At 44.8% G+C, this 12,459-nt stretch overlaps 1 protein-coding gene across 9 annotated transcripts in view; it reads left to right on the top strand.

The window, feature by feature from the left end:
- The window catches only part of IMMP2L (inner mitochondrial membrane peptidase subunit 2), an 879,272-nt gene that overhangs the window by 36,115 nt on the left and 830,698 nt on the right, over positions 1-12,459 (top strand). For all 9 annotated transcript variants that reach the window (XM_030549004.1, XM_030549005.1, XM_030549012.1 and 6 more), the window contains one exon: positions 6,212-6,349. In XM_030549004.1, the coding sequence (XP_030404864.1) occupies positions 6,215-6,349 (135 nt within the window). In that variant the 5' untranslated portion in view covers positions 6,212-6,214. The remainder of the gene's footprint in view (positions 1-6,211; positions 6,350-12,459) is intronic.

The following is a 12,459-nucleotide window of genomic DNA, read 5'->3' as shown; positions in this document are numbered from 1 at the left end:
TGCCCAGCTGACAAGTGACACACCCTGACTGAGGTGCCCAACAGAAGCATAATAGATAAAAAGGAGCTGGGTTGTTGTAGGGGTTTCTTTATCCCTGTGCTCTTAGGGGAATCTTTTTTTATTGTCTGTATTGTTATGGACATACTTGCTCACAGATATTTTGAAATAAATTACTCAAATAATTGAAACTGATGTGGTTATATTGTGCTAGTAAGTTGTATTTTAATGTATTAGTTGAACAAGATAAATGCTAGTAGCAGAGTAGTCTTCAACTCAACAAGTTTAGGGTGTTTTAAAGTCTGCACTGCCTTATCCACATTAGAGTTTTAAAATGTGATAACGTGCTAGTAACAGCCTTGTAACAATACATCTTTAAATTCTAAACTAGGAATTTATCTTGACTTTCTTTATTTCCCCAGGCTCCTTTGCTTTCATGAATTAGATAACCCAATTTCCTGGCCTCACTTTGCTCCTTAAGTTCTGAACCTTAACTCCTGCTTCCTTTCCCAGCTTTGCCTCCCTGCAAAACTTCTAAATGCCAGTGGATCCACTGTGAACCTTTCTATGTCAGCAGGAATCATGGATCTGATGTATAGTCTATTTAGGTCCACTTCAGCTCCTGATAATGTTAAACAAAACAAATGCAACAAAGAGAAATATATCTTGAACTGGGGGCAGGAGGCAGGTGATTCGGGGAAGCTAAGTAGGGAGCCAGGAGTGTTGCATGCTCTACCAGAGTGAGGAGAAACCCGAGGCTTTGAGTGCTGCAGGCATCTTAAGCTCAGTAGGGAAGGAAGGAAAGTGCTAGAGACATTGCAGCACAACAGCTGTCGCTGGAGCCAGGGGACTTTGGAATCCAGTTACTTGTATTGATCTCAACTGCTGGTGGTGGCTGCTGTTTTTCCATGACTCACATGTACTCGTGGTAACATACAGTATATTCTTAAAGCACTTAAGTCTAACATCAGATCCCTGAACCTTAGTCAGTGACAGACAAAAATATTAATTCCTCCCAGCCCCAAAGTAACTAGATAGTGACTGGGATATATATTGGAAATGGAATATTTTGTCTTAACAATGTTTAGTTCTGCTCTTAAGTCCTTTAGTCATCCTGGTTATTAATTATCTCACGTAAGCAAGAGTGTGTGTGGTGCCTTAAAACACAGATAAGACATGATCATAGCCCCCAAAAGCTTAGAAATTAGTATTAGGCCTGGTCTACACTGATGGGGGGTCGTTGATGTAAGATACGCAACTTCAGCTACGGGAATAGCATAGTTGAAGTCGACATCTTATTTTGACTTACTTCCTGTCCTCACAGCACGGGATTGACGGCCGCGGCTCCACCATTGACTCCGCTTCCGCCTCTTGCTCTGGTGGAGTTCCGAAGTCGATGGGAGCATGTTCGGGGATCGATTTATTGTGTCTAGACGAGACATGATAAATTGATCCCCGATAGATCTATCGCTACCTACTGATCCGGCGGGTAGTGTGGACGTACCCTTAGGCATGAAGCATCAAGTGGGTAACAAGATGTTAGGGTGGTCTTCTGTAGGAAGTACAGGGGAAACACCAATAATATTACGTAGGTAGTGAAGGCTAGTGCATATGTTGATGGGTTAAAGAAGTTTTTTTTTTTTTGATGTATTTGGATAGTTTCTTGTTGGTATCACAGAAGTGTCTCTTCAAGACGGATGTAAACAAGGAGAGGGTAGTAGTCTGGCAGAGCAGGTTATAAAGGGTCATCTGTGCATAGGAGTTGGTGGAGCTGGTTATGGGGGAAGTGCACAAACAGGGTATTAGGGCTGACATCACTGGAGGAGTGGTGTGGATGGGAAGGGACAGAAGAGCCAAGACTAGATACAGAGAGGTGTAGAATTATGCAGGGTCTAGAAAGTGAAGGCAGGAAGCTTGCAGGTGATGCTGTGGAGAAGGGGGAGCCAGTGAGGAGACTGATAAAAGAGGTTGGTATGACATGATTGGTTTGATGGGCAAGGAAGATGATTTCAGAGGCTATATTTTGTATGGAGTGGTTCTAGGAGTGAATTTCGGCTGGTTCAGCCAATGGTTTGTTCTAAAATAATAAGATGGAAATACAGTATTTGTTCAATTTGTTTAGGATCAATAAGTTTTTAACTTTGGGCTTCACATCCTGTTTCAGATACTTTGTAAAAGCAAATGATGCAAATTGAGAATGATTTCAGAGAAAGTGAGTTAATGAAATCTAACGTACAGGGAGAAAAGTCACTGAATCGTAAAGGTAGACATTAAATCTGTACATCAGTTATGCCTCTTTTACCAAGTATCATAGATGATAGTAAAGATCATTTGGAGAAGTGTTTTAAATCTCATGAAGGCTAATGTTAAGAAAGATAGAAAAGATATTTCAGTCTTTTGGGTGAAAGATCTTATTGATAAAATATTGAAATCTGTAAAGAATTCAAGTGAACATAGGCGGTGAATTACATGGGTCCGTGGTGCCTGTACTCCACCAATGTTTGGGGCTGGGCCTCTCCCCCGGCTCCGCCCGCTGCCCCCGCGCATCTCCCCGGAGCGTCCCTGGGCGGCAGCTGGCTGCTGCTTCCTGTGCTGTGCTCCGTTACTGGCTGCTGGCTGACTCCTTTCACGCTGTGCCCAGCAACGCCCCTCCACTGCTCCAGCTAAAAGGGAGCAGAGTGGATTGATGTGGCTGCTGCTGCTGTGGTCTGCAGAGGGAGGAGGCACATGTGACATGATGGTAGCCCTCCCCCCCCAGGCCCTGACCCTTCACCAGTCAGGCCACAAGGTGATGGGGTGCATCTCTCCTACTCTTCCCCTCTTCCCCTCCCCGGCGCTGGGCAGTATGCCCACAGCGCCGAGAGGGGCCCTAGGAGCACGTGCAGTGTGGTGCAGGATGAGTGTGCTGCCAGCGGCAGGCCCACCGACAGCAATTCTGGACCTCAGGGCAGATCAATCAATGGGGCCCCTGCCCCTACCCTCATCCGGGGCCATAAGCCCCTGCATCCAGGGAAGCCCTGAGGCCCCCCCCCACCAGAGGATCCCTGTGCCGGGCGCAGCCCCGTCCCACACCTATCTGGAGGAGCCCCAGGGCAGCTGCAGCTGTGCCGACCGAACCTGTTCTGGGGAAAAACTGCAGCATCTCTTGATTCAAAGGCAGTTTTGATATGCCCCATGCAGATTCTTGGGCAGCTGAGGCAGTGGTGTTTGCTACTCTTCTGCCTCAGCCACCCTGGAACCTGCATGGGGCATATCAAAAGCATCTGAATCAAGAGACGCTTTTCCCTAGAGGAGGCAGAGCTACTGTGGCAGCAGCTGGGGCCCCAGGACATTTTAAATTGTCCGGGCCCCTAGGCAATTGCCCCTTTGCCCCTTATCGCCAGACCTGGCTGGATGGGAGAGGAGAGGCCTCTGCCAGAGTTCGCTGATGCCAGCGGGGAGAGGGTTGTGGGGAGTCCTCCGGCTCCAGCCCTGAGGCAGCCTTCCTGTACCCTAAACTCCTCATCCCCAGTCCCACCCCCAGATCCCAACCCCCAGCCAGAGCACTCACCTCCCTGCACCCCAACCCTCGGCCCCAGCCCTGAGCCCTCTCCTGCATCCTGAACCCCTCACCCCCGGCCTCACCCCCACACCCCAACCCTCTGCCCTAGCCCTGAGCCCCCTCCCATACTCAAACCCCTCACCTTAGCCCCACCCCAGAGCTCTCATCCCCAGTCAGAGCTCTCATCCCCCCTACATTGTGAAATATAGGGAAACTGTTTCCAGTCCATTTTTATATTATTTTAAAAAACATGTATCAACTTACAAGGCAGGTGTGTGTGGGGGCGGATGGGCGGGACTTGGACCCGTTCTAGGCACCACTAAAAATTATACAAACCTGGCGCCCATGCAAGTGAAAAACGTGCTTATCATTTATTTTGCAGAGCTGGCTCTTGTCACATAAGTTTAATACTTTATGAAGCTACGCTTCCCTGGCTGGAACAGAAATTCAGTTAGCAATATTATTTCATTAAATATGCTTGAAATATCTTACAATGCAAATAGTCTGTGTAGCACAACTGTTTCTGACAAGGAGTGAACAATAAGAAATTATATGTAACTTTAAAAATTCTGTAGTTAAGAAGGTTGAACCAAATTACATAAAGAACTACAATATTTCCCTCTGAAAATACTCTGTTCATTCTGCGTAGTCATACTGGATGACTCTAGACTTCAGAGGGGAGAGCCCAGTCTATTTTCCTACCTATGCACAAATAACTCCTATTAAAGTCAGCAGAGTTGCACACATGGCCAGGAAAATAAATCTTATGTTTTGAGAGTTCAGTAAGTTAAAACGCTTCTTAAAAAGTGCTCTAGAAATATGCTATATTGAAAGCACTGAAGGTAGAACTTTAACCAGAGAAATGGGTAAATCATGGGTATAAATATCCTCACTCTGCTCCCCCAGTGTGCTTCAACACTCGGTTTCAGGGAACACTTTTAGGGATGAAAGGGTATTTCAGTCATTGTATTCATCCAGTCATTTGTTTCTCATCTGTGAGAGCATCAAAAAAAGGTACTGATTGTGCTGGTGATCTGTGTGTGTGAGATGGACACATGTATATTAGAAACTAGACTGAGGCCATCGGTTGTATTTAATATATAAATTGCTCTTCTGTAAGTGCTGACAGATTGCTTGGTTTTGTACATGACACAAATGTATTATTCCCAACCCCAAAATCATGAATCAACCCTCCTCAAAATTATAAGTGACTCAAAGTTTGAGTTTTTTTAAAATTAAATTATGTTTTTGGTCTGTTTCCTGATTTTTGAACTCCCCCATCCACCTCCCGTGTGTTTGAAAATTACAGTGTTGCCAACTCTTAAAAATTTATAATAAATACAATGATTTTGGCTTTACGTGCAGAAGCTCTTACTTCAGAGTCAAACAGAGATTGGGACCCCACTGTGCTGGGCACCGTACAAACACATAATAAGGGACAGTCCCTCTCCTGAAGAGTTTACTGGTACTGCAAAGCATGGTGGTGAGTTTGTGATGTGGGAGTGGGAACTCCTCTCATATAGGAGCTACCAACCATCCGTTAGATAATTGACAGGGCAAAAGCTATGTTGCTTTTAGCAATGCCCTGAGGCAGCCAGTCCCCATTAAGGGCTAATGACATACCTTCGAGAACAAGACTTGCTTTCTGGAAAAATAAGTTTATAAAATCAAGTTCTGACTTTTTTGGAGTTTGCACAAGCAGGGTCTTTCGCACTGTGACAGTTTAAGACAGAAAGCCTGAATTTGTTTTGTGTGGAGTGGTAGGTAATGGGATGTTACGAGGATGAGAGAAGATAAAGGTTCAGGAATCAAGACAGGAGACTTGGCTATGAAGTGGTGACTTTAGAGTTGAAACAGTCTATATTTCATCACCAGCCTACTGAGTTGTCCAGTCTTCCACACTGCTTTTAACTAATTAATGTTATGGCAATAAATGAAGGAGTTGCAGCAGTGCTGTATGTCCGCGTGACTTATATGACTAATTACATTTGTCTGGTGTCTGAAACAATTGCAGTGATGTTTGCTACACTCTGTGAGTGTGTGTGTGTGTGCGTGTGTTACTTTATGAAAGTGGAGATTTATAGAAGAACTATTATGTCCCATGTTACAAAATGAATGACATCTTTCATATGCATAATATAACTGTTTCTCTTCTTAGCCATAGATTTCATAATCTCCAATGGCAGAGAAAAATATTTGGAAACTCTGATATTATACTCTGATTCGTTATGCTCCAATTTATTGTTTCCTTATAGTTGATAAGTTTTTGCTACAGATACGTAACTGGGTTTTATGTGGCTATATTGCTGTTAACAGTTGCACTAAACAAATGGCTTGACTATTACTCGTTACAGTACATCAAACTTACTGGTACTTCTAAAAGTAAAGTCCACATAAAATGATTAAAATAGATAAAAAGTGGGTGAGAGAATGCCAGACATCAAACTCTATTTGTCTATATCAGCAGATACATAACCACTGTTTTAATCACTGCAGGTTTCTGACTTTTCCTCTGTTGTATGCATTCATCTTTTCATAGCAGATGCTGAAGAACACTGACAAATTATTCTTCATTTATCAATAAGTGTTCATTGCTTGATTATGATGAAAAACCCTGCTACTATTTAAGACTTGTTTTTACAGCATTTCCATTTTCTTCCTTCATCTTTTCAGATTATGGCACAGGCTCAAGGCTTTGGGAGGAGATACATTAAAGCCTTTTTTAAAGGCTTCTTTGTTGCTGTTCCTGTGACAGTGACTTTTCTAGATAGAGTGGCCTGTGTAGCAAGAGTGGAAGGAGCATCAATGCAGGTAACAAAGCTTTATTTACTGTTAGATTAAATCCATGTGTTTTTCAAGGCCTGGCTCTCAATTTTAAATAACTGATAACCCAGTTTTAAAGGTGGAGGATGCAGGTGGGATATTGTGTAGTAAAATGACATGTATGGACAGGGCATTACGTCATGGAGTGGTCTGCTTTCTAATATGTCACACAGGTATTCTGTAGTATGGCAAGAAAAGGCTCTTGGGAGTAAAACTTCACAGAATACTATGATGCTAAGGAAAGCAAAGAGGTATTCTTTCAATAAAAGATCTTTCTAAAATTTTGACAAATCTAGATATACTCATTTTACAGTAGTAAAAATTTCAGTGTGGAATTTAGAGTCTGTGGAGGAGGTGGGTTGTTTGTTTATGAAATGTTCTATTTAAAACACTACGCATTTTAATTTTAAAAGAACAAACAACTGTTACCAGGCTTATTATTACTCATGACTTGTGTAAAGGAAGTATTTCAATAAGGAACCTGTGGAACTCATTGCGAGGGGATGTTGTTAAGGCCAGAACTACAATTGGGTTAAAAAAAGAATTAGATAAATTCATGGAGGATAGGTCCATCAGTGGTCAGCATTGCCAACATGATGAGGTGATGCAACACCATGCCCTGGGTGTCCCTAGCCTCTGACCACCAGAAGCTGGTAATTGACATCCGGAGATGGAACACTTGATTATTGTCTGTTCTGTTCATTCCCTCTGAAGCGCCTGGTATTGGCCACTGTCGGAAGACAGAATACTGGGCTAGGGGGGCCATTGGTCTGACATCCTATATGGCTAATCTTATATTCTTAAGCTGGAAAATAGATGGCTTGAAATCATGCTAATGCTTATTTTGTTTATTGGGAAAGTGATATTCTAATGGGGTTATAGTGTATGCTTGCGATATAAACTGGTGTGCTAAAGCACATGGATATTCTGATATTTTTTGCAGTTTAAAGGGACATTTAAGAGGAAACAAAAGATTCTTGCTACAGAAAACCACCACTGCTTCCCCTTACTGTGTTATTGGGACTTTTCAAATGGATCCTGTTTCAATTTTGCAATTCTGTCAGAGTGACTCTGTTTGCCTGTTGCTTCATTGCATTCTGATGACCATATTCCAACATGTGTAGCTGTAGCATCTATCTTCTTCTAACAGTGCAATCACCCGTCTCCCAGTGAAAATTACCTTAGTGTAGCAAGGGGATTGTCTTCTCTGTCTTCTTTAAGGTTAATAGTGACTAGGGGTGAATCAACTTCTGTTCCATGTCATGGCTCTTTAAAGTTCCTGGACTTCTGGAGTAGCTGAAGATTTCGGGAAGAGCAGAGGCAGGTGTTGGGAGAGAGGATGAGTCTTGAGGAAAAGCTAGGCTACTGTTTCTTTAAGGGTCCAGGACCAGGAGCCTTGTAGTACAGTGTCGGGCAAGGCCTTCCCTCTCTCCCAGCCAACAGGATAAGTTCTGGAAAAGAGAGCATTATATATTCTTCCTCTTCTGTCATAACGAGAGATACTAGCAGGGGACAACCTGCTGACTTGGGCCAGCTCAGGAGGAAAAGGACTGAGTTACAAATGGCTCAGCCGGGAGAAGCTGGCTAAGGTTGCAAGGGGCCTGAAATTAGCACATAGGTCCCAGAAGGAGAGCTGTGGGAGTCCTGAATGAGGGAGGGCTGTGGGACTCCCTGGATTAGCACGCAGGCCCCAGAAACAAGACTGTGGAGCTTTGGAACCAGGGTGAAGAAATCTGCTTGAACTAGCAAACATACCCCTGAAGGAGAGCTGTGAGACTCCTGAATCAGGGAGAAGAAACTTGCTTGAACACAGACTCCAGAAACAGGACTGTGGGACCCCTGAACGTAGGAGAAGAGAGGCTAGGCCTGAGGAGCTAAAGGAGTTTTTCAATTTGGGAGAAGACTAAATAAGACCTCACAAAGGAGGGGATCCTATTTTATGTATTCTAGCCTGAGTGTAAATTATTGTAAAGGACTAAGGGCTGGTCTACCAGTGCAGCTACAGCTCTGTAGCATGTCTGATGTAGGCTCTATGCCGACCGGAGAGCGGATAATTACCCCACATCAACTAGAGGCGGAGTTGCTTAGGGAGTAGCTTTTTCACACTCTGAGTGACATAACTTACGTTGACTTAAGCGATAGTGTTGTCATGGTATATTTCCCCAATCTGAACCTTAGAGTCCAAAAGTTGGGGTACCAGCATCAATTCCTCTAAGCTTAATTACCAGCTTAGATCTGATAAGCTGCCATCAATCAGGACTTGGAGTGCCTGATACACTCTGGTCCCCCCAAAACCTTCCCTGGGGACCCCCAAGACCCAAACTCTTGAGTCTTACAACAAAGGGGAAGAAACCATTTCCCTCCCCTTCTCCTTTCTTCCTCCCAGATCTTTCCCACCCTGGGTACACTAGGAGATCACAGTGATTCAAACTCCTTGAATCACAACACAGAGAAATTAGCTCCCTCCCCCCCCCCCGGGCTATCCTGGAGAGAGAGAGAGAGAGAGACAGATTCAAGCTCCGTGAACCTAAAACAAAGGGATTCCACCCTTCCCCCTTTCACCAATTCCCTGGTAAGTACAGACTCAATCCCCTTGAGCCTCAACAAGGGGAAAAAATTAACCAGGTCTTAAAAAGCAAAACTTTTAATAAAAAGAAAGGAAAAAAAGTAAAAGTAGTCTCTGTAATTTAGATGGTAAAAGTTACAGGGTCTTTCAGCTTATAGACACTAGAGAGAAGCACCCTCCCCTCAACAAAATAGAATTTAAAATGCTTCCAGCAAACCACACATTTGCAAATACAGAAAACAATCAAAAGACTATAACCACCTTTCTACTTAATACTAACTATTCTGAATGTATAAGATACTGTAGCAGGGAGATTGGCAAGAAACCTGGTTGCACGTCTAGTTCCTTTCAGGAACCAGCAAGAACAAAGCAAAACCCAAAAAACAGAAACAAAGGCTTCCCTCCATCGAGATTTGAAAGTATCTTGTTTCCTGATTGGTCCTCTGGTCAGGTGTGTTTTGTTCCTTGTTTGTTAACCCTTTACAGGTAAAAGAGACATTAACCCTTAATTATCTGTTTATGACACGCTCCCCAAATCGCAGACAGTGGGGAACCTCACTGACAATGATTTCTTCCTAGAGCTTTAGAATAAACAGATTAATACAACACATGCACCTTTACATATACTACTAAGTATGTAAACTACAAGGCTTTCTACATTTCAAGGACAAATTTTAACCAGTGGATTCTGGGAAACTTTCATGAGAGAGTGCATCAGCTGCTTTGTTAGAAGCTCCTGAAATGTGTTGAATTTCAAAATCAAAATCTTGGAGAGCTAAACTCCATCGAAGAAGTTTTTTGTTGTTCTCCTTGGCAGTATGGAGCCACTTTAGCGCAGCATGGTCGGTTTGTAGCTGGAACTGCTGTCCCCAAATGTATGGGCATAGCTTTTCCAGGGCGTACACAATGGTGTAGCATTCCTTTTCACTGACTGACCAGTGGCTTTCCGTCTCAAACAGTTTCTTGCTGAGAAACACAACAGGATGGAAGTTGTGATCCGGTCCTTCCTGCATGAGAACTGCTCCTATACCACGCTCAGATGCATCTGTGGTTACTAAGAATGGTTTGTCAAAGTCCAGGGCCCTTAGCACAGGGTGAGACATGAGAGTTGCCTTAAGTTGGGTAAAGGCCTTTTGACACTCATGAGTCCACTTAACTGCATTTGGCTGGGTCTTTTTGGTCAGGTCGGTCAGTGGGGCAGCGATTTGGCTGTAGTGTGGTACAAATCGCTTGCAATACCCAGCCAAGCCTAATAAGGATTGGACCTGTTTCTTTGACTTTGGGACAGGCCACTTTTGGATAGCATCCACCTTGGCCTGTAGGGGGTTTATGGTTCCTCAACCCATGTGGTGTCCCAGGTAAGTCACTCTGTTTTGGCCTATTTGACACTTTTTGGCTTTAACAGTTAGTCCTGCCTGCCTGATGCGCTCAAAGACCTTTTGCAGGTGTTCGGGCCAGGAGTCAGAAAAGATAGCCACATCATCGAGGTAGGCAACTGCATATTCTCCCAGTCCTGCTAGTAGACCATCTACCAGCCTTTGGAAGGTGACGGGTGCATTTCTCAGCCCGAAAGGAAGCACATTAAATTCATACACCCCCGCATGGGTGATGAATGCTGACCTCTCTTTGGCAGGTTCGTCTAGCGGTACTTGCCAGTACCCCTTGGTTAAGTCTATTGTAGAGATGAACTGGGCACATCCCAACTTCTCCAACAGCTCATCGGTGCGTGGCATTGGATAGTTGTCTGGATGAGTTACCGCATTTAGCTTACGGTAGTCCACGCAAAAGAATATTTCCCCATCTGGTTTGGGTACCAGAACCACTGGAGATGCCCATGCACTGGTAGAAGAGCGTATTATACCCATCTGTAGCATGTTTTGGATCTCCCGTTCTATAGCAGCTTGGGCATGAGGAGACACTCGGTAGGGTGGGGTTCTAATTGGGTGAGGATTACCTGTGTCAATCAAGTGGTATGCCCGTTCAGTCCGTCCTGGGGTGGCTGAGAACAATGGGGCGAAGCTAGTGCACGGCTCCCTGATTTGTTGCCGCTGCAGACGTTCCAGGGTGGTGGAGAGGTTCACCTCTTCCACGCCACCGTCACTTTTTCCTTCGTAGTAGACACCTTCAGGCCACTCAGTGTCATCTCCTCCCTGGGCTGTAAACTGGCAAACCTGTAAGTCTCTGGAATAAAAGGGCTTGAGAGAATTAACATGGTAAAGTGTGGGCTTTAGGGAGGAATTGGGAAATGCTATGAGGTAGTTAACCAGGCGCTCTTGGACCGTGAATGGCCCTTCACATGATGCTTCCATCTTATGGGCCTGTTGCGCCTTCAAGACCATAACCTGGTCTCCTACCTTGAAGGAATGCTCTCTGGTATGTCTATCATACCAGGCTTTTTGTTCTTTTTGAACATCCTTTAGGTTTTCTTTAGCAAGGGCTAAAGAGTGTCGGAGGGTGTTTTGTAGGTTGCTTGCAAAGTCTAGAATGTTAGTTCCTGGAGAAAGCGTAAACCCCTCCCATTGTTGCTTCACCAACTGTAATGGCTCCTTAACCTTGTGGCCATACACAAGTTCGAATGGTGAAAATCCTAAACTGGGATGTGGTACAGCCCTGTAGGCAAAAAGCAACTGCTGCAACACTAGGTCCCAGTTATTGGAGTGTTCATTGACGAATTTACGTATCATGGCCCCCAAAGTTCCATTAAACCTTTCGACCAGGCAATTGGTTTGATGGTGGTAAGGGGTGTCAACCTAGTGATTCACCCCATGAGTTTCCCACAGTTCTTTCATGTTTCCTGCCAGGAAATTAGATCCTGAATCTGTAAAGATGTCGGAGGGCCAACCTACCCTGGCAAAAATGTCTGTTGGGGCCTGGCACACAGCTTTAGCCCTGGTGTTGCCTAGAGCTACTGCTTCCGGCCATCGGGTAGCAAAGTCCACGAAAGTCAGTATGTACTGCTTTCCTCTGGGTGTCTTTTTTGGGAAAGGACCCAGAATATCCACAGCTACTCGCTGAAATGGGACCTCAATTATGGGGAGTGGCTGGCGAGGGGCCTTGACCTGGTCTTGGGGCTTCCCCACTCTTTGGCACACCTCACAAGACCGGACACACTTGGCAATGTCCTTGCCCATCCCCTCCCAGTGGAAGGACTTCCCCAACCGGTCTTTGGTTCTGTTCACCCCAGCATGGCCACTGGAATGATCATGGGCTAAGCTTAAGAACTTCCCCCGGTACTTAGTTGGAACCACCAACTGTTTTTGCGGGTGCCAGTCTTCCTAGTGTCCACCAGAAAGAGTCTCCTTGTATAGAAGTCTCTGTTCTACAACAAACGGGGATCGATTAGAAGAGCTGAGAGGCGGTGGGGTGCTACATGCTGCCGCCCAAGCTTTCTAAAGGCTGTCATCTGCTTCCTGCTCAGTCTGGAACTGTTTCCTTGAGGCTGGAGACACCAGTTCTTCCTTAGATTGTGGACTTGGGCTTGGTCCCTCTGGAAGCGATGTAGGTGATGGGGTTGTTTTCGTTGCTGGTGATC

The sequence above is a fragment of the Gopherus evgoodei genome, chromosome 1 (genome assembly GCF_007399415.2).
Source record: "Gopherus evgoodei ecotype Sinaloan lineage chromosome 1, rGopEvg1_v1.p, whole genome shotgun sequence".
NCBI lineage: Eukaryota > Metazoa > Chordata > Testudines > Testudinidae > Gopherus > Gopherus evgoodei.
The sequence above is the reverse complement of the archived record's forward strand: the minus strand, read 5'-3'. Positions and strand labels throughout refer to the sequence as shown.